Below are 26,301 nucleotides of genomic sequence, written 5' to 3'. Positions count from 1 at the left end.
AACTGGTGAGCCCGGTGCTTGAAACCTGCCACTAATTTAGAACAAAGAACTCCTCAAGTAAGTTACAAAGTATATATGGAAGATGAGTAAGAGCAGCTTGGGCTTGATGAAAGGATGGATGTTTGGGTGCTGCTGGGAGGCATGCTACCCTGCCTGTGGTTAAAATGATTAATTTAGGGAAGCATCAGAAACATGTACCTTATTGAACCTCTAGTGCCACCTGCCATGTTACAAAAGGCCTACAGAACCAAAGCTCTAGCTCAGGTCTATGGTCTGGTAATCTCATCCTGCAAGGCAGATAGGTTGTCCAAAAATAAGATGTTAATCTAAAAGCAAAATCACTCTTTTGCGCAAAAGGAACTGTTTGGGGTTAGAGTGAAGAAGTAATGAGTGTACTGCATTTACATTCTAGGACGGGGTGGCTAATCTGTGACCCTCCTTTTATAGAACCATATCTCCACTTGTCTTATATCTCCTGCTCCTAATATGAGATCAGATATAACACTCCTTATCTGCGGAAATTCTCATTTGTACAGTGTTAAGAACTTCTAGAGTATGGGGAGACTACATAGACAAGAGAGTGTGCTTTTTTATCAAGTGATGGATCAGCATTCTTCAGCATGGTATTTCAAAGAATGGTTTAAAACAGCTGTAGACTAGAGAGACTATTTTACTGCCAGATTGAAGAGCAATCAGCAGTGACGCTGTGGGATTCCAGACACCACAACTAGAGACTTTCAATCTCTATTCCATCTATATGGCAAATGTCCTAGAAGGGGAGGTTGCTGTAAATTCTGCAATTTCACCCCATAGGCCAGATATCACCTATGCATGTTATTTCTTGTTGCTCTTGATCATAATGGCTCTGATGACCACCTACTAAAAAAATGAGTATTTTGTATCCAAAGTGGAGTATTCATAGTTAGCTGCTGTGAAAAGAGAATACTATTTCATCAATATGAATATGAACACATCTGGGAAGATTTTGTTTCACAAGTTCCATAGTGTTTTTGATTGAATTAATTTTAACCTCTAAAGTACATTTACACTGTTAATTTAAGAATAATTGCTATAGGCTTTGATACCAACAGCCACACTTTGGCTACACACTCCAGGAGTTTCTGGGTCTAAACAACAGTTGTACCACAAGGAAACTCTTGAGCTGAGCTGGCTGGTACTGAAAGTCTTCTTCAAGTGTGACACAGAGTACCTCCAATGTCTACAGGATTTCAAGCTTTCATACATTATCAGATTGCTTTAGATCAAAAGCATGTTACCCACCATAAGTGTGGGTAACTTGTTTCTGAGAAAATATTCAAAGCAACTCTGTAAAAAGGAATGTTATGGAGGCAGGGAATCGCTGGTTAAAGACTCGTCCAAAATAGGTAAAATTTAAAAATTAAATCCTAAGAGCTACATACAGCAATAGCAGCCAATTGATAGGTTGCTGGTGCAGAAAATGAGATTGGAGATATGAGGATGTCAGTTTTCACACCAGGACACAATTAGGGATGGATTTTAAAATCAGTGTTTTAAACAGGATTTGCTTATTGATGTGTAAGCTAGCACTGAGCACTCTTTAAAATGATCTAAGACAGGATAGAATTGTTAAAACAACACTACACATTTGAGTATCATGTTGACCAGTTATTGATGGCAGCTGGCAAAAAAGGATAATGCTTTCCTTTATTCAATGCAGTCAGGATGATATTTTGCTTTGATCTAACCTGTGCAAGAGAGCAATCATAGCCAGTTATGTAACACTATCAGTGCAGGGACAGGGGGGATTGAATTTGGAACTGTGTCTTCCACAGCCATCTCTTTAATTTTAAAGTGTTTCTGTAGTCTCTCAGTAATAGTCAGCCCAGCAGAACAAGGGATGAAAACAGTGTGTTTACTTCCACCACCACTACTTTACACACAAACACATGAAAATAGAGGTGGTCTACAACTGATGAGCATTGTGCAGGATCATTCCCATTACAGGTACAGGTCACATTCTTGAATGTGATGCTCATTCTGTATGTTCCAAGTCTACTGCACACACGTGTGTTATTCACCGTTATACCTGCAAGCCCCAAACTAAACTGTCAGCTTCTTTCTAATGCAGGCATAGGCAAACTCCAGCCCTCCAGATGTTTGGGACTACAATTCCCATCATCCCTGGTCCTGTTAGCTAGGGATGATGGGAATTGTATTCCCAAACATCTGGAGGGCCGGAGTTTGCCTATGCCTGTTCTAAATGTGACCACTGTTTTTCACCTCAAGAAGCACACTTCTTATTTAGCACTTTCCCCGTAACCTTCTGCAATACTGAAAAACCACTTGAGCTAAATGTCTCGCTTGTTGATTTTATAGGAGTCACTTTTCCCATCAGAAATGTATATTAAAAGCTAGACAAGATGTTGAAATATGCCAGCAAGCCAACAATTCTGAAGCTGCATAATCCATACTATAATCTGACAAAATTGCTTTTAGTAGTGTGCCTCTCTTGATATACATATATACACCCTCATATAAATTAGGCTGGCACCTGAGTTTTTCACCCATTATGCCTAGCAACTTTTTGTGAGGATTTCTGCAATACCCTGGTTTAGAAGTGTCTGTCCTTTTTTTTTTTAATGGCTACTCCTTGGAATAAAAACTGTACACTTTTTTTAAAAGGAAAAACTAAATATTGGCTTATGTCCTCAATTTCACATTTTCGTTTGTGGCTGATCAGTTGTCATTCAAGCATCTGACGGACTTCAAGTTCAGTGTGGAACAAAGATCCACAGGTAATGAGGGAGGTTGTGATCTGATCTACCTGAGCCCCAAACCTGGACTGGGAGCTTGTCAACTATGAATGACCCCAAAACACAGGGGGCGTGCAACTGTATAAAAAAGCAGACAGCAGTCCAAGTGAAAACCTCTAGGAGAGTCTCTAGCTCAAATAGAAAAGGCTAGAGTGACACATATCTCCCAGTTTCCACATCATCTGACACTATTCCATTTAAAAGACAGGTAAAGTCACTCTGCCTTCAACATCTCTATGGGACAAGTCCCATTTGTTTGATGCTAGCTGCCACCTAAATGCCCATATTGGATTAAATGTGCTAATCAAACTGCACTGGGCCTAGGATCCCTTCCTCTAATGCATGGGTAGTTAAGATGATGCTTTCCAGATGTTAAGACTACAGATCCCATAATCCCTGACCACTGGTCATGTTAGCTGGGGCTGATGGGAACTGGAGTCCAACATCTGGAGGTCATCATCTCAGCTGCCTGTGTTATAATGTTGGATGTGTTTAGGCAAGACATTGTTCCTGCTCTCAACCATGTTTAGGGTGGGGATGGGGTATGCTTGGTTAAGACCATCTCCATCTGTCTCAGAGTATCAGGCCATTTTACTAGAAGATGAGAGCAAAATACTGCACACCTTTCGTTCTCATTCTCAGCTTTTCTCCACAGAAGTTCCAATGGCCACCTGTCGGTTCTTGAACTTGAATATCACATGGCAAAAAAGAGACAAATGAGCCTTTCTGCTCAGGCAGTAGAGATGTGGTGGCACAGGTTTGTCTCCAGTCAAAACACAAAGCCTCTTGCCTTTAAGGGGACTAGCACTAGAGAACAACACTGCCCTGGTGACATGCGTGCCAGCAGTTTCCCCTCGTGAAAATAAAAGCAGGCCATCACCAACAGATACACTTTTATCTCTAAATTAGTAGAAACCAGCTCAGCACAAACTCTCCAGATATAAATACTGGTGGCTCAGTCAGAAAATAAAATAAAATAAAATCCTAAAGTAGGAAAGGCGCTACATCAGAATGACCAGTGAAAATACTGAGTGCTGCAATGGCTGCAGGGCAGAGCAGGCTGTGGTGGTGATGACGACAGGGGGAAGGCCCTGCCAGCAGTTTCCAAGGTGAGAAACGAAGGCATCACAAGGATTCCCCCTCAGTCAGCAATGTGTCCTTCCGCTGGGCAGCTTGCCCTTGGGGGCAGCGGGAAAATGCGAGGCAGGGGGAAGTGATGGTGGCAGCACTGGAGGGGTCACTCTGTCACACTCAGTGGCTAGTGCAAATAGTCATCCACTCTGGCGAAAGAGCAGGAGCCCAAGCCCACGCGGGCCATGAGCCGCAAGCACTCCGAGGCCTGGCCCAGGGCAAGCAGCAGTGGGGGCTGCTTTGGCAGGTTCTGAGACTCTGCGGAAAGAGAAAGAGGGCATTGTGACAATGAGGCAATGCACAAAGAGCATGTCATTGATAAAAGCTACTTTATTCCATCCCCACCCCCACCCCAAAGCTCGAAGAAGGCTCTTCCCCACAGAGGACTGAAAAACACAGAAGAGGAGTGGGGGTCCCTCCAGTTGTCAATGGGCTCCAAACCAGCACAGCCAGTGGCCAGGAGTGATAGGAGCTGTAGTCCAGCAACATCTGGAGGGACACAGGCTCTGGAATGCATGCAAGCCCTACGAAGGGAAAGATCCATCTGAAGCCTGATGACAGTCAAAAGTTTAGTACATGAATCTGGCCCAAGTTCAGCAATGTTGCAGCCCACTGGTTTCAATATGAAAATTATACACAGGCATAGTTTTATTTCATGGTAAGCAGTGAGACCGACGAAAGCTCAGCATCTGTTGGACCATGCCTTCAAGTTTTATCGAGGTATCCCAAATTCATTACATATGTTACCACATTACTCTATATAATAACCCTGTAAGGCAAATAAGTGGCATTATGCCCTCGTTACAGAAAGGGTGGCTGAAGCTCAAGCTATCTACTGAATTCATGGGTGAGGTGAGATTTTGCAAGTCTGCTCCCCACTCCAGCTTTCACCTCTGTGATGATAAATATGTGTGCAGCAAAAGTACACACAGTGGCTATGGCTTCGCTCAGCAGTCCTTAAAACTATGGCAGCAGCTTAACACTATATATTTCAGGAGGTCTTCATGGAACATGGGGAAAATTAAAGAACACTGCAGTGATTTTGCAAGGTAAGCAATAATCCTGCCAGCTGCCCTCTAGCATCAGTAGCCTCACTGCAGAAACAGGTGCATGCAGAAGAGAAAGGTCTGAGCGACCTCACAGTTTGTCACCTTACCCAATATAGCGCTATTGAGTGCAGCACACACAGGTTCCCGCTGGATTGGATCTAGCTGCTGGCCAACGGGACAGTTCCATGGATCAGAGTAGGCCAGCAAGCTGAACGCATCCTGAGTGAAAGAAGAGAGGCTTGAACAGCACTGCAACACATACACAAAACACCAGGATTCTCTAAGTGATGGAATGGGCCACCCGAAATTACTGAGTCTCTTCAAATTGAGAGCAGAGAACACATACTCAGTATGTCACATGAACTCACTGCTCCGCTTGGGAGAAAGTGGATCTAAAGAAATTGCAGGGAAACGATTATATGGATTCCCAACATGTTTTAATATACTGAACTAAATAGTTTTTAACCCAAAGAGGACAAAGAGCAGTTTGTCCTGTTGGTATTTAACTACTATTCTTGGTCCAATCAAGATGTGTAATAGCTCAGTTCAGGCAGTATGAAAAACCAAGCTTAAGGAATCCCACCTCATGTGACAAACTGCAGTTATGGCTACTGCACCATGGATGCAGGCACAAAGATAAAGCTAAGTGATGAGTATACAGAAATGAAAGCAGGCAAGTGACACTAATCTACATCTTTGCCTGTTCTATCTTTGAAAGCTGTACTGGCGAAAGCTGTACTGGGATGCAATCTCAAAAATGATAGAATGATCTCAATACGAATCCAAGGCAGACCTTTTAACATCACAGTAATCCAGGTTTATGCACCAACTACTGGTGCTGAAGAAACTGAAATTGACCAATTCTATGAAGACTTACAACACCTTATAGAAGTGACACCAAAAGAAGGATGTTCTTCTCATTATAGGGGATTGGAATGCTAAAGTAGGGAGTCAAGAGATAAAAGGAACAACTGGCAAGTTTGGCCTTGGAGATCAAAACGAAGCAGGGCAAAGGCTAATAAGAGTTCTGTCAAGAGAACAAGCTGGTCATCACAAACACGCTTTTCCAACAACACAAGAGACGACTCTACACATGGACATCACCAGATGGGCAGCATCGAAATCAGATTGATTATATTCTCTGCAGCCAAAGATGGAGAAGCTCTATACAGTCAGCAAAAACAAGACCTGGAGCTGACTGTGGCTCAGATCATCAGCTTCTTATAGCAAAATTCAAGCTTAAACTGAAGAAAGTAGGAAAAACCACTGGGCCGGTAAGATACAATCTAAGTCAAATCCCTTATGAATACACAGTGGAAGTGAGGAACAGGTTTAAGGATTTAGATTTGGTGGACAGAGTGCCTGAAGAACTATGGATGGAGGCTCGTAACATTATACAGGAGGCAGCAACGAAAACCATCCCAATGAAAAGGAAATGCAAGAAAGCAAAGTGGCTGTCCAATGAGGCCTTACAAATAGCGGAGGAGAGAAGGCAAGCAAAATGCGAGGGAGATAGTGAAAGATACAGGAAATTGAATGCAGATTTCCAAAGAATAGCAAGGAGAGACAAGAAGACCTTCTTAAACGATCAATGCAAAGAAATAGAGGAAAGCAATAGAATGGGAAGAACCAGAGATCTGTTCAAGAAAATTGGAGATATGAAAGGAACATTTCGTACAAAGATTTCCATAATAAAGGACAAAAGTGGAAAGGACCTAACAGAAGCAGAAGACATCAAGAAGAGGTGGCAAGAATACACAGAGGAATTATACCAGAAAGAAATGGATGTCTCGTATACCCCAGGTAGTGTAGTTGCTGACCTTGAGCCAGACATCCTGGAGAGTGAAGTCAAATGGGCCTTAGAAAGCACTGCAAATAACAAGCCCAGTGGAAGTGATGGTATTCCAGCTGAACGATTTAAAATTTTAAAAGATGATGCTGTTAAGGTGCTACACTCAATATGCCAGCAAGTTTGGAAAACTCAGCAGTGGCCAGAAGATTGGAGAAGATCAGTCTACATCCCAATCCCAAAGAAGGGCAGTGCCAAAGAATGCTCCAACTACCGCACAATTGCACTCATTTCACACGCTAGCAAGGTTATGCTTAAAATTCTACAAGGAAGGCTCAAGCAGTATGTAGACCGAGAACTCCCAGAAGTGCAAGCTGGATTTAGAAGAGGCAGAGGAACCAGAGAACAAATTGCAAACATGCGCTGGATTATGGAGAAAGCTAGAGAGTTCCAGAAAGACATCTACTTCTGCTTCATTGACTATGCAAAAGCCTTTGACTGTGTCGACCACGGCAAACTATGGCAAGTTCTTAAAGAAATGGGAGTGCCTGATCACCTCATCTGTCTCCTGAGAAATCTCTATGTGGGACAAGAAGCTACAGTTAGAACTGGATATGGAACAACTGATTGGTTCAAAATTGGAAAAGGAGTACAACAAGGCTGTATTTTGTCTCCCTGCTTATTTAACTTATATGCAGAATTCATCATGCGAAAGGCTGGGCTGGATGAATCCCTAGCCGGAATTAAGATTGCCGGAAGAAATATCAACAACCTCAGATATGCAGATGACCCAACCTTGATGGCAGAAAGTGAGGAGGAATTAAAGAACCTTTTAATGAGGGTGAAAGAGGAGAGCGCAAAATATGGTTTGAAGCTCAACATCAAAAAAACGAAGATCATGGCCACTGGTCCCATCATCTCCTGGCAAATAGAAGGGGAAGAAATGGAGGCAGTGAGAGATTTTACTTTCTTGGGCTCCATGATCACTGCAGATGGTGACAGCAGTCACGAAATTAAAAGACGCCTGCTTCTTGGGAGAAGGGCAATGACAGGCCTAGACAGCATCTTGAGAAGTAGAGACATCACCTTGCCAACAAAGGTTCGTATAGTTAAAGCTATGGTTTTCCCAGTAGTGATGTATGGAAGTGAGAGCTGGACCATAAAGAAGGCTGATCGCCGAAGAATTGACGCTTTTGAATTATGGTGCTGGAGGAGACTCTTGAGAGTCCCATGGACTGCAAGAAGATCAAACCTCTCCATTCTGAAGGAAATCAGCCCTGAGTGCTCACTGGAAGGACAGATTGTGAAGCTGAGGCTCCAGTACTTTTGGCCACCTCATGAGAAGAGAAGACTCCCTGGAGAAGACCTTGATGTTGGGAAAGATGGAGGGCACAAGGAGAAGGGGGTGACAGAGGACGAGATGGTTGGAGAGTGTTTTCGAGGTTACCAGCATGAGTTTGACCAAACTGCGGGAGGCAGTGGAGGACAGAGGTGCCTGGCGTTCTCTGGTTCATGGGGTCACGAAGAGTCGGACACGACTAAACGACTAAACAACAACAAATCTTTGAAAGCCTGAATGGTAGTTTGGGTTATGAACTATGATAAGTGCAAACCAAGGTGACTTCTCTGGAAAACAGGAGGGCATAGAGTGTCTTTTTTGTGCAACCCTTTTTCCTGATGTGAAACAGAGGGCTACAGGGCTTCCTTGGCAGTGGTATCACATCTGTGGAATTCTTTTAGCTATTTCTTGGTAGCGAATCTAAAACCCTTAGGTGTCAGGGTCAACACAGTACTATTTTCCTTGGGTTTTAAAACAGTTTTAAGTGACCAACTGGGTGTTGACGGTTTTATTAGTATTAAAAACTCCTCCTGCGACACTGCTCTATTGCCTTTTATTTTTACTTTTTATTTTGGGGCTGTAGCAAGAGCAGTAGAACATCTGTTTTGCATGCAGAAAGTCCCAAATTCAACCCCTGGAATCTCCCAGTAGGGCTGGGAATGTCCTCTGTCTGAAATCCTGGAGCGCTGGTGCCAGTCAGTATAGACTGAGCTGAAAGGACTAAAGGTCTGACTCACTATAAGGCAGCTTCCTATTATAGTTTTTATTTTTTATTGCAAGCAACCACCATAGCAATTTTATATTGAGAGGTGAAATGGGGATATTTTGAATGAATGAATGGTTTCAAGTTCTGGGTCACGAATATGAATGGGGTTCTCAGCCACATGGCACACCTGCAACATTTTTTTATGTGTCGTATTCTTCCCATACTCTCTGCAGAGCTGCTCGCTCAGGGTCTGCAGCTCCCGCCCAAACTGGATCATCCGCTCAGTGGCAGCATGGTTCCCTCCACAGAGCTGCCTCTGAGGACAGCCATCTTCTAGAGCAAAGGAAAGAAGAAGGGAAGGGAAAGTGAAAAGAAGGGAAGGGTTGGAGCACCAAAGCAATCACCTCCCTCCATCTCTGTCTCCCAAAAAGCCAGTTAGTTCAATTCCAGTGAGGTCAACAGCAGAAGGCTCAGGGAAGTCCCACAACTAGAAGTATGATCAAAAGTCCTTTTGGGCTGCTAAGTTTCCCGCATTAGCTACCTCCAAAAACATGTAGCGTAAAATTGTTAAGACCGGACCAAAATCCTGTGCCAAAGCACATGTGAAGTGCAGCTCTAAGTGTAAGATTAAAGAAAGAAAAGTTTGCTTGGATGTACACGCCTGGCTATTGGTTTACAAACAGAAATTATAGCTTTTAAGTGACATATAACAGGACAATGAAATGTTGAGGTTAATATTCAGGTACTAATAAAATGCAGACATTTTAAACGGTTACATTGTTCTGGTTTTGCAGCAGGCAGTTGATAAATCTCTGGCATTTAGTTTTAAAATGCTGTCCATCGGCAGCTTTAAAGTATATTGGCACTTCAGTCTTGGTGCAAAAAAATTACCTCATCGTTTTCAAAATGTTACTGTTTGATATTCTAATGATCTAACTAATTTTAGAAACAATTTTTTTTTTTTTTTTTTGCATCCCATGCCCTCTCTGCGGGTTTCTGGACTGGAAGAGGCACCCCAAGTAGCAGTTTCCTTAGGGAACATCACCCACACTTGTTAAGCTGAGTGTTCCCTGGAACAGAGATGAGAAGATGCTTTCCACACTGAACCCTACCCATGCTGGAATCATCTGTCTGCAGAATCTCTTCATGTTTGTAAGTGCCGTTCATTATCCTTGTAGCAGAATTCTCGAGGACTCCATTGGGGTAGTGCTCTGCCTCCATCTCCATCTCACTGTCACTGTGTGAAAAAAGGAGGGTCTTAGAAAGCAAAGGAGTCTTCCTGGGGGAATGAGAGGAATAGCTAACAGGAAAGACAGCGTCAGTGAGGATCAAAGCACACTGCAGATCAACCAGAAGTTCTTGGTGGATTTTCAGACTGAAATTATTAAATTTATATACTGCTGTGATTAACACAAGTGTCAAATTATACTGAAAGGGAATTCAACTGGGTCAGAAAAATGGATTTGTGTGTGTGTGTCTGCTGCTTGTGCATTTGCAAATGCCTGGGCGTAAGAAGCAGGACGCTACATCAGTTTCCACCCCCTGTTACAGCTGCCTGCTACACACTTCTCACTAGAAAAAGCACTTCTGTGCTACCTGGTCTCTTGGTTGCTGGTGCTGCTGTGCTGCTGGGACTTGGTGGAATCTGTGGAGTTAGACTCTGAGTAGTTCACCGATGAAGGGGATGATGAGGAAGAGGATGATGACGACGAGCTCAGTGCTGGATATTTACAGTGGCTCTGTTTGTTTTTTATGGAAGTAACTCCATTGCTACAGCTTGGGCTGTCCGCTCCTGAAAGAGAAGGAGAAGAATGAGGACTGGTGCCCCTGCTCTGTTTTAATGTTGCAAGGGGATCTGGACAAACCCACTTCAATGTCCACCTTAGACTACCGTATATACTCGAAAATAAGCCGACTTTTTCAGCATATTTCTAATGCTGAAAAAGCCTCCCTCAGCTTATACTTGAGTGAGGCAGGCGGCGGCGGAGGGACGTGCGGCAAGAAAGGAGCCCTTTTGGGCTGCACCTTCCTCCTCCTCTGCCTTTGTCCCTGTCGGCAGTGGCGGCAGCGAAGCGAGCTACTTGTTCTTCCTCCTCTTCCACCACTGTTGGCAGTGGCAGAGGAGGAACGAGCAGCCCGAAAGCAGCCCTTTCAGGCTGCTTGTTCTTCCTCCTCCTCCGCTGCCGCCACCACCAGGTTTGTGGTGTGTTGAACCGGCTTATACTCGAGTCAATAAGTTTCCCCAGTTTTTTGTCCTAAAATTAGGTGCCTTGGCTTTTTATATCCGAGTCAGCTTATACTCGAGTATATATGGTACTTAGTCCCTATTTCTGATGCAGCTAACCACAAGCAGCAAGACCTTGGTCTGAGCTAATGCTTACTCAAAGCTGAAAACCACACACCCCAATACATCTTACTGAAATGTGCACAGAACACACATATCCAGGCAAAGGCAAGTGGCCAAGTAATTACTATCAGTAGACAGGCACTGGCAAGATAAAATGGTATGAGGAATGCGCCTAAGCAACATGGATATTAATTAATGCAATGGTTATGTGACATGGCCATCCATATTGGACAATACCTCTAAAGACAAGCACCTTAAGGAGCAATTCTGTGGTCCCTGAGATAGCATTGCAAGGCCAGAGGATTTACACCTCTCTCACCCCACCCATGGATCTGCCATTTATTTACATTTATGTGTGTGGGTTCTGATCAAGACTGTGGTGTTGGGAGGAGGTGACACTATCCTCTCTCTTCCTGCTATCTTTCTTATTAGGAAAGCACTTAAGAGACAATTCTTCTTGGAAGTGGAAGGAGTTTTAAAATGGGCAAACAGCACAAGAGGAAAAGGCTGGCCCCAGCCCCATCCTTTAGTGTTGTGGCCCTGATCTAACTGAATGCCCGTTTCCGCTGTTGACTTTTTTAAAGTTTAAAATTAGACAGGATATCCAGTTACACGTCAAGGTCATTTCTAGTTTGGCCTTCCCTGTAGGCCTACAGAACCTACAGCGGGGAAGGGCCATAGCTCTGCATGCAGAAGACCCCAGATTTCATCCTTGGCCTCTCCAGGTAGGGTTTGAGGAAATCCCTGCCTGAGCCCCTGTAGAGCCACAGCCTGTCAACATGGACAGTACTGAGCTAGATGGACCAGTGGTCTGACTCGGTATAAGGCAGCTCCCTATGTTCCTACGTACAGACAGGGCACTGACTGAACACAGTGGTAAGGCCTATAGGACAGTACTTCTCCACACCCTCCTGAGCTTTGTCTCTTCTCTCACAGTACAGGGAGAGAATTCCTAACAAGTGGAGTGAGGTGTGAACACACCAAGAATTCTCCCCAAACATCTCAAGTGCTTCATTATGGGTGCACATTGTGTAATAAGGACCCTTGGGCAGGGAGCTGGAAAAGTACTAAAAGGGTTAGGGTTCATTTGCAGAATGCCTGAATGTGGCGAGAGTGCTCTGTAGAAGAAAGCCAAGTAACTGATTACCTAGCAGAGAAATCAACACTTACCAGTGCTGTGAATGTGCAAATTGTTAGAGCCGTGCCTTGGACTTAGGTTGGGGGAATCAGGGTAGCTGTCCTGGGATTTGGGGCTGCGGGCACTGAAACAACGTACTTCACTGTCGGTTCCATTCACCATCTCCACAAACTGCCGGCACCTGTGTGCAAGGAGAGAGGAAGAGAAAGAGTTGAAACACAAAATGCCAGAGCAATGGATGCTGTGCAGTGGTTCATGAGAAGCACACAAGCATTTTAGTACCCGTTAGTAGCTGCAGCCTAGAACAAACAAGGATCTTTAGAAACACCCAGATGAGAAAAGCAGCATTCTAGGGTCGAAAGCAAAGTTTTCAGCTAGAGATGTCACCCGCAAGATGATGTATGAATTTAATGTTCCATTCAAAAGCCCAGTATAAAGGAACAGACACATGTTAAGCCCCTTCCCAAGACAGGAAACCACTCCAGCCACAGAGCAAAATCTTTTTACTGAAATGTCTGAAAGTGGCACTAACGAGTGAAAATTTTCTCTCTTGCTGAATTAGTATTCTTCAGGAGCTGGAGCTAGTAGATAAGGTACCCGGTCAACACATGAAGCTGTCTTACACCAAGTCAGGCCATTCATCCATCTAGCTCAGTATTGTCTAATCCAGGGTGTGTTTCAGGCAGGGGTCTTTCCCAGTCCTTCCTGGAAATGCCAGCGCTTGAATCTGGGACCTTCTGTATGCAAAGCATGTGCTCTACCACTGAGCCATAGCATTTTGGCTTCACACTGGGAGCAACCAGTCACCCTTAAGCTTTGCTTCTCATGGAAAAGAATTAGAATTGTGCAGCAAGTGTTAATAAGAGAACCATGAAGAAGAAATGAGACAAGTTTCTATACTGGTAAGCTGCTTAGAAGCCTACTTTGGCATCAAATTAATTAATTAATTACAAGACCCTTTTATAGTTCACTTTTGAAGGAACAGATACAGCAAAGCCTAGCACCTTGTTCCATGTTCCATCATTGCAGACAGCCACTTCTAAAATCACAGGCGTGTTAAGAGTAAAAAAAGCTGATTCTCTGTGAAAGCGGTATAGGTTCAGACCACAACTTAGTATGACCAACTATATCCAGTGTGGGGAACTTTTGGCTCTCCAGATGTTGATGAACTACAACCAGATAATCTACCTGTACTAGATTATTAGACTGTGAGCAAGGGTAGTCTTCTCTTTTGATGCTTGTACAGCAATTAAAAATGTAAGGTGTTTTATGAGTGCTAATAACGAAAGCAAGCAATTCAGGTCTGCATGCCTGTTTTGAAGTACAGAGAAGGAAAAGGAACGATACCACAGAGGAAAACGGTGCCATTGCAAATAATGTCTTAACACAGAGAGATGTTTAAAGCATCATTCTATAGGTAAAACAACCTTTCACTGGATGATTTGCCATCCCCAGCTCTTCTGGAATAAGCTGGAATGTGGCTCAAGCCTGCTACCCTAACCAATGGGGTCACCTTTTCAGCACTATACATCACTTATTCTTCCTTCATTTAATAAATTTATTAACCACCATTCAAAGTGCAATGATCTTCTCCTGACAGCTTCTAACTGTAATAACCAAAGTAAAAACCTGGAATGTTTGTATCATTGTATCATTAGACTCGTTTTGATAGATCACAGCCAGTATTTCCAGTATAAGCCTCTGTCTTCTTATGTTCCTCACATTGCAGGTCTTACTGTACTTGAAAGGATTTGGATGTACTCACTTTAACATAAAAAGGAGATTAGGATTGTGCTCTAGGAGTCCTGGGTATAGCTGTTGTGTGGCTTCAATGGCTTCCCCCACTCTTCCTGCCAAGACCAGCTTCTGTATTCCTGTAGATGAAAGCAGAATCACTGGGATGGAACAGTAAGATTGCCTATAATGACAGGCGGCATATAATCCCATTGGTAGACAGGCAATAAAAATGTTGGACTATCTGAATACCTGAAGAACATGAACTTATTTAATTGCAGATGATGATGTTCAAAGGCCTTTTTCTAGATACTCCTAACTTCAGAGGATAGATAAAAGTGACCACAAATAGGGACTTCAGTGTGATGGCACCCCAGTTGTGGAATTTCTTCCCCAGAAGGTACACCTGGTGTCAACTGCAGATTATTAGGTGTCAGATAAAAAGTGTTATTCTTGTCTTAAGTTTTTAACTGAACAGTAATGCTGATTTATCTGCTGGTGTTACAATACCTTTATGCTGCTTCCTGTTGGTCTATTGATTTTATTAATTTTATTGATATGTGAATTTTGTACCTGATAGTTGTTTAGTGATGCTTTACATTACTTTATATGAAAGCTACTCTGAGAACTTGTTAAGAGGCAAAAGGAAAAACCCCCACATAAAATGATTTTATTTTCATTGTGAACCACTATGGGAGTTCTTATGGCAGAAAGATTATCGATAAATATTGCAAATAAATATTAGTAATTCAGCAATTGAGAGAAGATATTGGTCTTTCAAGTGCCATAAATCCTGCATGGAGTTAGAGGTATAACTCTGTACCCAAAGCAGTGAGTTCTTTGAAAAGGACAGCCAAAGACAACATGCAAGGGTTTTTTTTATGTATGCATTTTAAAAAATAGAAATAAATAATATAGGTTTGGCAGATTAAATAAAAGAGTACCTATTTTCCTTGAGTAGACTATCCTGCTTCTAAAGTTCTCAAACCAAACATTTGGTTTGGGAGTGGCAGGATGAGGGGGGAAAATGATGAGACACTGGAACACTGGCAGCCACAGAAGAGGGCCCAAGGGAAGTTGTGCAGGATATTGAGGTTCTACCTAGTGACCACTTCCATTTGGCATCTGAATATGTGGATATTGGACAGAAGTCATGCTGCAGGCAGGAAGGGCTGTCTCTCAAGTCTTCAGAGAAAGTTGTGAGGAAGTTGTAAGAATAAACTTACTTTGTCTGTTCTTTATAGAGATCTGTTCTTCCTGGATTGTACTTTCCGTCACCCTGGCAAAGGCAGTTGCTGTAGCACAGTACCCGTGATGGACCAGATAGGAAGAGACCATACTGGGGGGAGAATACAGAAAGCAAATTGTAGAATGGGTATCTCTGTCAGCACAGAGCCATGGCAAAGCTGTAAAACAGGGCTGTCCAACAGGTCGATCATGATCTACTAGTCAATCCCCAGGAGGTTTTTGTAGATCGTGGACGATCGCTGGCTCCTCTATCTGACCCCAACCCCTAGATTGCTATACCAGAAGACGGAGCTCTTGCTGCGATGTTAACTGTTTCATTAGCAATCTCTTGGTGAGCGACTTATTATTTATTCCCCTGCCCTGATCCCCCAAATAAATGGGATTTGCCTCCCTAAAAAAAGCTCAGCAACTTGACCAGAACCCCCCAAAAAGGGGTAGACCACTGCCAGTTTTTAGTTGTGTGAGTAAATCACAGTCTCTTGGAAGTTGGCTATCCCTGCTGTAAAATATATCTGGAAGGATCACATTAATTTGAAGTCAGACGGTGTATCCCAGAGTTGTCCTTGGCCCTGCTTTCTACAATGAAAATGTCACACTCTTATATGGTGAACAAAAGCATTTTGGGAAGGGAACAGAAGACACTACTCTTGGTACATTCCCACACACAACACAGGAGTTAGGCTAGCCAAAGGGAAGAGATCGATTCCTGCTTGGGTTTGAACAGTCAAACTGTTATTAAAGAGCACTCAGGAAATGCATGCATTATGGTGAAGGAAACCTACATTAATGTTGCAAACTTTTTTTTTAGTATCACTGCATAAGATGTTCAAAATGATACTGTATTAATGTAAGTGAACAGCAAGTGACCCTGGACCAATTTACTGGAAATCCTATAATGAACCATTAAATACACTGCCTGTCTTACTGAGGTCTGTAGCAGTCCTATAAGCCTATCTAATCCTTTTTGAAAGTCATATATAATAGAACACTAATCACTGTGCTGTAAACCACTCTACAAAAATAATCAAAAGGCATTATAAAAATATGTCAAAATATATAAAAAATCCAAAGCGATAGCACCCCTGTCCTCTGGAATGTAACATGCTTCCCTCCAGGTGTTGCGGTCTACAATTTACAACCAATGGTCAACTGCCTGTTGATTTTGCAAAGCTTCATCCCAAAAAAATTCTGGGAAGAGGAGACACCAGATTCTCAGTCACTTCAAATTCTGTGCTCTGGAGCTCTGTGCTTCATTTCCCCTCATTTCTGTCTGGGACACAAAGTTATAGAAGCTGCAATGCTTCTCCAAACCATCGCCTTTCCCTCCGCATCTGGTTCAGTGATTTGCCAGTGACTTGTCCTCAGACAGGCTAAAAAGCAATCAAGCCAGACAGTTCCTGAAAGCCACCCTCCACTCTTGAGATTGCTACTGAAAATGAGATTTGTGCAGGTTTGTTTTTGTTTTTAAAAACGAAACACATGTGCAGAGCAAACAGTAAGCTCTTTGTTCCTCATTAGCATTAAGGAACTTTAACACACACAAAAATTGTCCAACATAAAGGAAGAGGGGTGCAGGACATACTTTATAAGCAGACCACTCTATAGCAATTGATGTTCTTTAATGAAGCTTCTAAGTAAAAAGAAATTAATGCTCCCACTCACTTCTGTAGCATGGCTTGCCATTCACCTAGCCGGTCACCTATGGGAAACCGCTTAATGGTGCCCTGAATCTTTGCTCGCCACTCCCTCATGTAATCTTCGATGTCAAACACAAACGGCTGCTGCCCAAAGTTGGCATCCACTATCTCTCCGGGTGTCTGGAGCCCCACAGTGGGATATAAATTGGCCTGCCAAAAGAAGAAACCCCAGTTAAAAAATAGGGCCCTTTTCGGGAAGAAAGCTAACATACATTTTTCTCTGAGCCTCCAAGGATCAGCTGAAAACAAGCAAGAGTGCTAATCTTAGAGGAAGCTCAAATGAAGCCTCCAGATTAGGCAGACGTGACGAGCACTATTCAGAGCAATTTATAAGAAACTGAACACAATATATGAGGAACCAACTAGCAAAAAAACCCAACCCTTTATGACATAGCTATAAGGTTTTACTGAATCTTTGTGACTTCGAAGAGCAGTTTGGGAAGTGAGAGAGCAAAATTAAACACACATGGCTCCATGTCAATCCTTGCACGAGTTTGCAGATTGCAAGTTTCCCCAGGGACTTCAGTCTTCCTAAAAACAGACTGTGGGAATGGAGGAAGGATCATTTGCCTTAATGACAGTCACAGAATATGTACTCATAATCTTCCAAGACTAGAATGAATGCTACTCCAGAACCTCCACAACATTTTACCTTCGTGCTTGTGTTACCTATGGCAAACATACTTTGTAAACATATCCTCTAAGTGCCTCTGAGAAAGGTACAAGCAATGTGTGCTGGATAGAGCTTTAACAGCACCAACAGTTTTGAGAAAGAAAGGAAAAGACAGCTTAGATAAAGCAAAGCTACTATGGAGAACTGGAAGAGAGCTTCCAGCATCTGGAGGCAAGCAGTATTTCCCAGTCCAATCAAAATAGAAATGAACAATCACAGGTGAGCTTTAAATAACATACAGGGATCAAAGGGCCTTCTACCAACAGAGGAAAAACATACCAGCAACTAAGAGAAAGCAGCGTTGATTACTGTCACAAGGCCTATATACCAAATAACTACAAAACAAGGCTTTAAGAGGTATGTAAGATCCTTAGCCCATACAGTGGTACCTCGGTTTTCAAATGCCGTAAACCCGGAAGTAAATGCTTCTGTTTTCAAACACGCCTCGGAAGTCAAACATACCATGCGGCTTCTGCTGAGTGCAAGATCCTGAGGCCTAGCTGTTGGCTATTGTTTGGTTTTTGAATGTTTCAGAACTCGAACTGTCTTCCAGAATGGATTACATTCGAAAAGCAAGGTACCACTGTCTCTACATTTCCTTTCCAACAAGTCATGCCAGGCAGTGAATTGTGCTTTTCTAATCTATCTTGTACATTCATTCCAAATTACTTGTTTGACCTCCCTAATAACTTACACTTCACCTTCTAGTGAGCTTGTCCACATTTTTGTGGAAAGGGACATAGGAAGTCACCTTGTATACCAAGTCAGACCATTGCCCCATCTAGCTTAGTACTGTCTACACTCAGTACTGAGTATCTCAGTAGCAGATCTCCAGGAAGTCTTTTCCCAATTGCATGCAAACATGTGCTCTACTGCTGAGCTATGACCCTTCCCCAATATTCTCTTCTATTCCTTATCTTCATTCAGGTAACCTTGCTGTGCTGCTTTCTTTTTGCTAGCTATAAGATCCATTTCTTGCATTCCCTTCCAGGTGCTAGGGTGGTGTAATGGTTAGAGTGTTGGACTAGGACCTGGGAGACCAGGGTTTGAATTCTCACTTAGCTATGAAGCTCACTGGGTGACTTTGGGCCAACCAGTCTCTAGGTCTAAGCTGCCTCACAGGGTTGTTGTGAGGACAAAATGGGAAGGGAGAACCATGTACACCACCTTGAGTTCCTTTGAGGAAAAGGTGATATATAAATGTAATTTTAAAAATAAATAAATCTGAAACCCAGTACCCTTAGTGAGAAGCAATGATCAAGCATGCTCTGAAAATCTAGGTACTTTATCGGGAATATTATGAAGTCCTTACATATTCTGCTCACTTTTTCTCAGCAAGAAACATTCTTAGAATTGCATTACTTTGCACACCAGGAGAGGAAGAATGGGCTGGTTTGGTTGACTAGATGCAGCCCGAGTCTGTGTAAAGGGTGACAGTAAAGAAGAGGGGTGGGTTGGAAGAGTACCCTATCCTGTTGGTTGTTAATTCCAAAGCAGAAAGAAGTCTAAAATCACATCTGATTGGATCAGTCTACCAATGAATCAAAGTATTTTTAAAATCCAAAATCTTTCTTGATACCAGTCAAGTCAAGATTGTATATAGCCGTTCTCCTTTACAGCTGATTTTGAATTCAAGTGATGCTACAGGAACAGCCCTCACAGAAAATAAATTCATTGCCATGCAGCTAAGAACTGAATATCCAAAGGTTCAGAATTAAGTGGACAGGTAGAGAAGAGTTCAGTGCCTAGGCAAAAAGGAAGCTGAAGAGCTAAAATTCAGAGTAAGACTCATGCAACACTCTTCCAAGCAACAGAGTAACTGCAGTAAGAAAACCAGTGTACTGGGAAGGATTAGATAAAGGGCAGCTTAAGCTTCAAGGACTGCTACTAAACTGGAAAAAGAAGACAACTTCAGAAGTAGTAGACTGTAGACAAAAGGGCAAAGAATGTTTATTGTGGGCAAGTATTTCATGGAGTTGCAGACTGATCGCGTAAGAACTTTTCAGCACAGGAGAAGCAGATGATCTCTGAAAAGAGCATCATCATTCACAGATATGAGCCAACTTAATTTCATTTCTAACAGTGGATGCTAGAAATCATATGATTTAGGTGTTTTCATTTATTTTTATTGATTCTGGAACTATATTGATTTTGCATTGTATTGTAATTCACACTCTACGAGTGAAGTCAATATCCTCCCGTTCTGGATCACAGGGAAGTCCATATGCAGTAACCAAATCCATAACCTAGAACAGATTTCCAAGCATGGTTCCCCAGATATTGTTGGATTACAATTCTTATCGTCCCTGTTCATTAGGCATGCTGGCTATGGCTGATGCAGATTGTGGTCCAATAAAATCTGGGGAGCCAAGGCTGACTAGAAAATGGAGAATTCTATCTTTCATTTGGAAATGTAGCATTCTATATTTCATTAGGACTGGCCTTAACAGCATGTAGGCAGGATCTTGGATGTGCTGCAGGACATGGAAGCAAATTTGGGAGGGAACTAGCCATTGCAAAGAAGTACCTCTTAAATTGTTTGCGGCTACCCAACTAAGAGTGAACTCTGCAATTATATAATCTTACATTTAAACAAGCAGGGGTCCTGCTGGATCTTTAACTGATCATGAACACTTTCTGAAAGGAACTAATGCTATCTACAAATCATCTGAACAAATGACATGTCTGAATGCAGCAACAGATAACAGCGAAACAACCAGACTGATAATAGCAATGAAAACCTTGGACTGCAATTCAGCTGCAGTTAAAGCAGGCTTCCTCAACCTCGGCCCTCCAGATGTTTTGAGACTACAATTTCCAGCATCCCTGACCTCTGGTCCTGCTAGCTAGGGATCATGGGAGTTGCAGGCAAAAACATCGGGAGGGCCGAGGTTGAGGAAGCCTGACTTAAAGGTTTCAAACAAAGCTCTCCCTCCCCCCCAAAAGTTTGTTCCTTGGTTGTTAAATAGTTGCTTTCAAAGCTAAGCAACCATGGGACATGTAATATCTGCATGTACATATGCACACTTCCATTTGGCATTGCAATATTATCCAGCCTTGTAAACTAGCTCCCCAAAGTTACTAATCTGGGAGTGCGGGTGCTAAGCTGCTTAGGGGCTAGTACCCTGTGTGTCCCGTGGTGGCTGTGGAAGAGAGGGCATATGCAAACTACTGGCCTGTTAACTGGTGGTTGTTTTTTTAACGCTTTCCATCAAGTAGGCTGACAGAAAAGATAAAAAGCAATCCATCCCTACATTAATCTGCTGCATTTCCCTGATGGTTATGGAGGAAAATGACTTCTTTTCTTCCACAGTAGGCACAGATACCAAGTGGGCTAATGGAAAAATGATGGAGTGAATGCTCCTCTTCTGCCAGCTTGCTCACTTGCCTGCATGAAATTCTTGGTTGCCCATGGCAAGCGAGTGAGTTGTTAAATACAAGGTTGGTATCTTTGCTGTAGCTTTCAAAGTGAAAATTCCAGCACTTGCATATGCTCAAGTTAAGTCTATTGCCCTCCAGATGCTGTTTTACCACAAATCCAATCACCCCTGACCATTAGATCTGCTGGTCAGGGCAAATGAGAGTTGTAACCCAGCAATATCTGGAGGACCACAGGTTCCCACTCGTAACCTAACTCATGAATGGTCTACCTGTTCTCCCTACTGCTGTTGCAAAATTTTCTTTTTGTAAGCCTGTTTGTCTTGCATGTTTTGGAAGTGCAACTGCTTACATGTTTTGTACTGTGGTGCTGATTCCTGCACACAGAATGCATAATCTCAGACTTAAAAAGTACATGCTGGTATGCATTCCTGCTTTTCCTTTGCCACATCTCCAGTGGTAAGCAAGAATGCATCAGCCCACATGCTGATGCACATTTCTAAACAGGGGGAAAATTACACATATATGCACTGTTTCTAATGGAACCAATGCATGTGCATTTTGTTATCGGCTCTGGGACTCATGTACAAAGTTCCACAGAACGAAGCAACCCTCAGACTACCATTTCTATCCAAGAGCCCTTGAACTTTGCTCATGCTGAAAAGAAATTTCTTACTTGATTTGCTACGGTGTTGTTAGATTTGGACTCCAACTAGCAAGTCCAAGAGGCAAGGAAATGTTTGGATTGTGGATGTAGTTTGTATAGCAAAAACAAAATGGAACATTTCAGAAACTGGGAATTCTCTTTGTTTGCTTGGCTAACTTGCATTGCTGAACAATTCACTAACTCATGTTATTTTTAGCTTGCCTGAGGCAGCCAAGGCAACATAGAGGTCCTGCTTTATTCTAGACAGACGTCTTGCATTGTTTATTTTAAAGCAGGCAAACCATATCCCTGAAAAACTATTGAATTCCAAACAACCTTGCAATAATTTGAGTTTTCCCTACACTTCCAGTATGTTCCAAGAAAAGCCTGATAATAACCAGCACCCTTTCTGCAGCTAGTTTTGCTTAAAGAAACTTGCCAACCTGATTCAATGCAAACACATCAAGCAAGGAGCCTCATACTAACCACTTCCAGATGGCATGGCAAAGAGAAGACATCAAAATATCCCAGTCAATTTCCCCCTCCCTTCAATTTGAATATTTGTTAAAATACTGAAAATAGTTGTACTTACAGGGAGGTCTGTAAAGGCTATACCTGTGGGGGGAAAAATATTAGAATTAAGACAAAGGATTTCCTCCCATTTGCCTACAACTTTAATGTATTACACATACTACAGCATAATAAATTCTATGTTGGGCCTCAACAGAAGCAATTTGTGGTTTGTGAAGCAGGATCTTCCATGTATTGCAATCTTCGGTGACATTAGGAAGACTTGCAATGTCTATTTGTGCTTTCTCAGGAGCAATTCCCACTGCGTTTGGTGCAATTATATTTAGGACTGTAGCATTAGTTCCTCATCCTAACCTTCAACTTAAGGCGGAACTAAAGATTTCATAAATATGGAATTAACTCACATTGTGAATTAGAACCTTTTCAGGGAGGTTAAAGTTGCCAATAAATTTTCAGACAAAGACCAACACCAAAGTTTCATTGCCCTCTATTGCCCTCCAGGAAGGCTGCAACAGAGTGAATGGGTTTGTAGCAATGGAATTCATAGGATCCGAGCTAGTAGTTCAGAGTTTGCCTGCATAAGGAATCAAATTAAACTGGAGTGTGTGTGTTAATTTAATGCAGATCTGTTAGTGACAATAAAACTCATCCAAAGTTTAAAAGCTCTAGTTAGTTTTACTTGTTTCTTTAAGGCAGAGGTGGGGAACATGAGAGACATCATCATGATTTTAGGATTTATTTCAGACAGACAAAAACAGCCGAGGATTCAGATGAAGTAAGAGAGGAATGTGGCCTGGGGAGGGGTGTGGCCAAGCAAGAGTCCCAAGTGTCCCAGACAGAAAGGTTTGGAAGGTCTGAGCTGCCTCTGAGCTTCCTCTTCTCTTTGCTTTTGGCTGCAGGAAAGCCCAATTACCTGCAACTACATCTGTGGACATTCATTCTCTTATTTCTGACTTTCCCTTTCCACTCTCTGTCATCTCCTTCAGTTACAAAGTTCAGGTTGAATGCCCCGCAGAGTAGAAACCAGGCCTTGGGGGGGGGGTCATGTTAGTCTATAAAATTTTAGGAACATGGGTGACACCTTAGAAAAACACAACTGCCACATTCGAATGATTTAATACCATTCCTTAAAATGAGAATTACAGGTTAACTGCACATAGTACTGGAGAGAACCATTGTTTCAGGAGACATGTCTCACTTTGAAATTGTTAGATGCAGGTATGTTCCATGTCACTTTCACTCTTTACAGCAGGGGTGGACAACCTGTGGCCCTCCAGATGTTGTTGGACTACAACTTCCATCATCCCTAGGGTTGATGGAAACTGGATTCCAACAACATCTGGAACCCCACAGGTTGCCCACCCTAACTTAGAGAAAGATGGAAACCAGCTGACTGCATCCACAGTGAAACTACTATCTTAATCATTCAAGTGACACCAAAGTCATTGCAATATGGGTGCCCTGCAGTAACGTCTGAAACAGGTCTAAGAGCAACAGTTTTCATGTTATTTGTTACAGAACAATTTGCATGCATATGCACACACACAGCACCCTACATTTTACCCCATAGCTTTCGCTGCTTGAAGAAAAACCACAGATACTTTGTGCATTATACTTTGCATAATTCAAAATGGCTTCCAGGCACATCTAATCAAAGGTTTTGGTGTTGTTATTAAAGCAACACCCAAGAAGTAATTCTGCCCCACAGAAAATAATCCTCTGACAGTGCACTGAAGATCTGAATGAAAGTTTTAACACAGGATATATAAGGGATAGAGACTTTGTATTTGGGGAAGGGAAGGGAAGTTTCTGGCATTAACAGAGGGTATCCTACTTAGAGACATTTCACTCCACCTAAGTGAGATAAGATAAGACACTGAGGGTTACAGAACTCAAAGTAAAGAGTTTGGTACATTTCCAGATTAAGGTCAATTACACTGCCGGCTCTAATTCCCAATAAACTAGATGTTCCGCCATCACCACCTTTTCCTTTCAAGAAAGCAATGCACTACTGGACTCTCAAGGAGAAGTTTCAAAGAAGGGCTCTCAAGAAGGCTGTCAACTTAGCTGGCAGAATCAGGGAGCCCGCAACTGCTCCCCTCTGTCACATCTGATACAGTCAGGCTCATCCAAACCAGGTTGAAGGTTTGAAAGAGATGCTGAGTACCAACTTAGATAAATTAAGATCTCACAAGTATAGATGTTGAACCCTAGAATATAAGATTACATATAAGCAAGAGATCCATATATATATATAGAGAGAGAGAGAGAGAGAGAGAGAGAGAGAGATATTACTGAACTCAATATCACTGGTTTGTTATTTCTACCCAGACTTCACTTATGCTTTCTTTTTTGAAAATTTGAAATTATCGTTTCTGGCTATTCAGGAAATATCTATTTCCTCCCCTCAAACAACTGTGGTGTTTCAACTTTGGTGTTTCATTTGGAATCTGAACCAAAAATACCCTAGCCCTTTTAACAGATTAAGCTATTGGGGAGGGGGCAGATTTCTTTCACAGCAGGGTGGAAAATGTCAGGCAGACTCATCCTACAGAATTGAATACTAGGAGCTTGGGTTGTGAAATTTGCAAGCCCTCCCTGTCATCCTCAAAATGGATTGATTTCTTACTTTGTCAAATTCTATCAGGACTCTTCTTTTAGAACAAGGATCTGGTATTAGATTGAAATAACCAGCCCTGCAAAACACACTTTATTTTCAGAAGCCCTGAAATATCATCTCCACATCTTAAGCAACCAAACAACAGCATAGGCCCTCACTACATTTGAGACCTATTTTTTCATATCCTTACCATGGAGGGGAATTTGCATTAAGATGCCACTTCCTTTTTAGGGATCTCACTACTGCACCTCAGGCTTGAAGATGGCAGTTCCTCCATGCAGAAATCATTCCTTGTAGACCTCTGTCTTTGTCCTACCTTTCTTGACTGTAAACACCTAAAGATGTTTCTGTTGTCCAACTGATTTTAGAGAATTTGCTCTTTGTTCACTTTTGGATAGACTATATCCCTCTTACAAACACTCTGAGAAATGCAACAATTTCTATCCAATAGTGTGAAAGAGCTCCCAGAATACGAAACTACTCATCTGACCTGTTGGTCAGACAATATCCTCAGACAATATCAGTTTTCAAACATGTCTGTTTAGATCCAGGGTGATGTGTAGATCCAGAAACAAGCCTTAATGGAAAAGGTAATATGCATAAACTATAGTGCAATATCCTATCAGTGAAATTTACACTGACTGACCAACCAACCTTTATGCTTCAGTCTGGGCCCACCTGAACTAAGCCAATAATATACTACGGATATATACCAGGAAGATAGCTCATCCAATTTCTCCCTCTTGCCAGAACAACTCTCTGTGCACTTAACCCTAATTGGGGTTTGCACGAGAGGCTGCCTGTCTCTGGTGACACAGTTGTTCTACAGGCATTTAGAAAGCTGTCACTAAAATAGGAGCATCTCAGGACAGATTGCTTCCAGTTTTAGCCAAGCACAGCAGCTTTAACACGTACAGACCAGCAATGCTGGAGGCTGGAAAGGACGACAAGCACTATATAGGGAAGAGTAGAGCATGAAACACATTAGTGCTAATGTAATTGCAACATAGCACCTGATTGTTAAAATAAATAACTTGAATGCTCTGAAAGCAGGTTATTATTCCCATCAACAACAAGAAGTTCTTTTAGGAATAGGTTTGGTCTCTCAACTTTGCCCTCCACAGTAGGAAAAATCCTCCCCTCAATGAAGCAATCCAGAAGAACAAAGCTTGCAGTTCTGGTAGCAGGCCATCTGAACATCTGTTGGGTTAGACCAAATGACTCTCCAATCCAGCAAAGCTTCACAAATGGACAGCCAGATAAGCCCACCAGCAGGGGATGGAGGGAAGAGCCATCTCCTGCTTTTGTCCCTCAGCAATGGATGTCAATGGCATGTTGCCTCTGAATCAGGATCTTTCCATTCAGCTATCACACCCAGAAGCCACAAAGTGGAAAGCCACCACTGATTTGTACCCCTTAAAAGCTATCTAAGCCAACAGCCTTCACTGCACTGAGGCAATCAGATAGGTGCTGTGTGAAG

The 26,301-nt window shown here is 42.5% G+C and overlaps 1 protein-coding gene and 1 long non-coding RNA gene across 3 annotated transcripts in view; one reads left to right on the top strand and one right to left on the bottom strand.

The window, feature by feature from the left end:
* Positions 1 to 583: 583 nt before the first annotated feature.
* Positions 584 to 26,301, bottom strand: part of RANBP10 (RAN binding protein 10) — a 50,503-nt gene continuing 24,785 nt past the window's right edge. The window contains exons 5-14 of one of the 2 annotated variants that reach the window (XM_053399730.1): positions 22,263 to 22,285; positions 16,939 to 17,123; positions 15,255 to 15,367; positions 14,060 to 14,168; positions 12,327 to 12,475; positions 10,406 to 10,601; positions 9,922 to 10,046; positions 8,997 to 9,142; positions 5,083 to 5,194; positions 584 to 4,184 (exon numbers count right to left, since the gene is read on the bottom strand). In XM_053399730.1, the coding sequence (XP_053255705.1) occupies positions 4,054 to 4,184; positions 5,083 to 5,194; positions 8,997 to 9,142; positions 9,922 to 10,046; positions 10,406 to 10,601; positions 12,327 to 12,475; positions 14,060 to 14,168; positions 15,255 to 15,367; positions 16,939 to 17,123; positions 22,263 to 22,285 (1,289 nt within the window). In that variant the 3' untranslated portion in view covers positions 584 to 4,053. The remainder of the gene's footprint in view (positions 4,185 to 5,082; positions 5,195 to 8,996; positions 9,143 to 9,921; positions 10,047 to 10,405; positions 10,602 to 12,326; positions 12,476 to 14,059; positions 14,169 to 15,254; positions 15,368 to 16,938; positions 17,124 to 22,262; positions 22,286 to 26,301) is intronic. The other variant, XM_053399731.1, reaches the window with a different exon arrangement.
* Positions 10,817 to 16,200, top strand: LOC128419281 (uncharacterized). Its single transcript, XR_008331822.1, has 2 exons — positions 10,817 to 11,886; positions 11,921 to 16,200. It is a non-coding gene; the product is annotated as an uncharacterized LOC128419281 (long non-coding RNA).

This window comes from Podarcis raffonei, chromosome 8, assembly GCF_027172205.1.
Source record: "Podarcis raffonei isolate rPodRaf1 chromosome 8, rPodRaf1.pri, whole genome shotgun sequence".
Taxonomy (NCBI): Eukaryota; Metazoa; Chordata; class Lepidosauria; order Squamata; family Lacertidae; genus Podarcis; species Podarcis raffonei.
The sequence above is the reverse complement of the archived record's forward strand: the minus strand, read 5'-3'. Positions and strand labels throughout refer to the sequence as shown.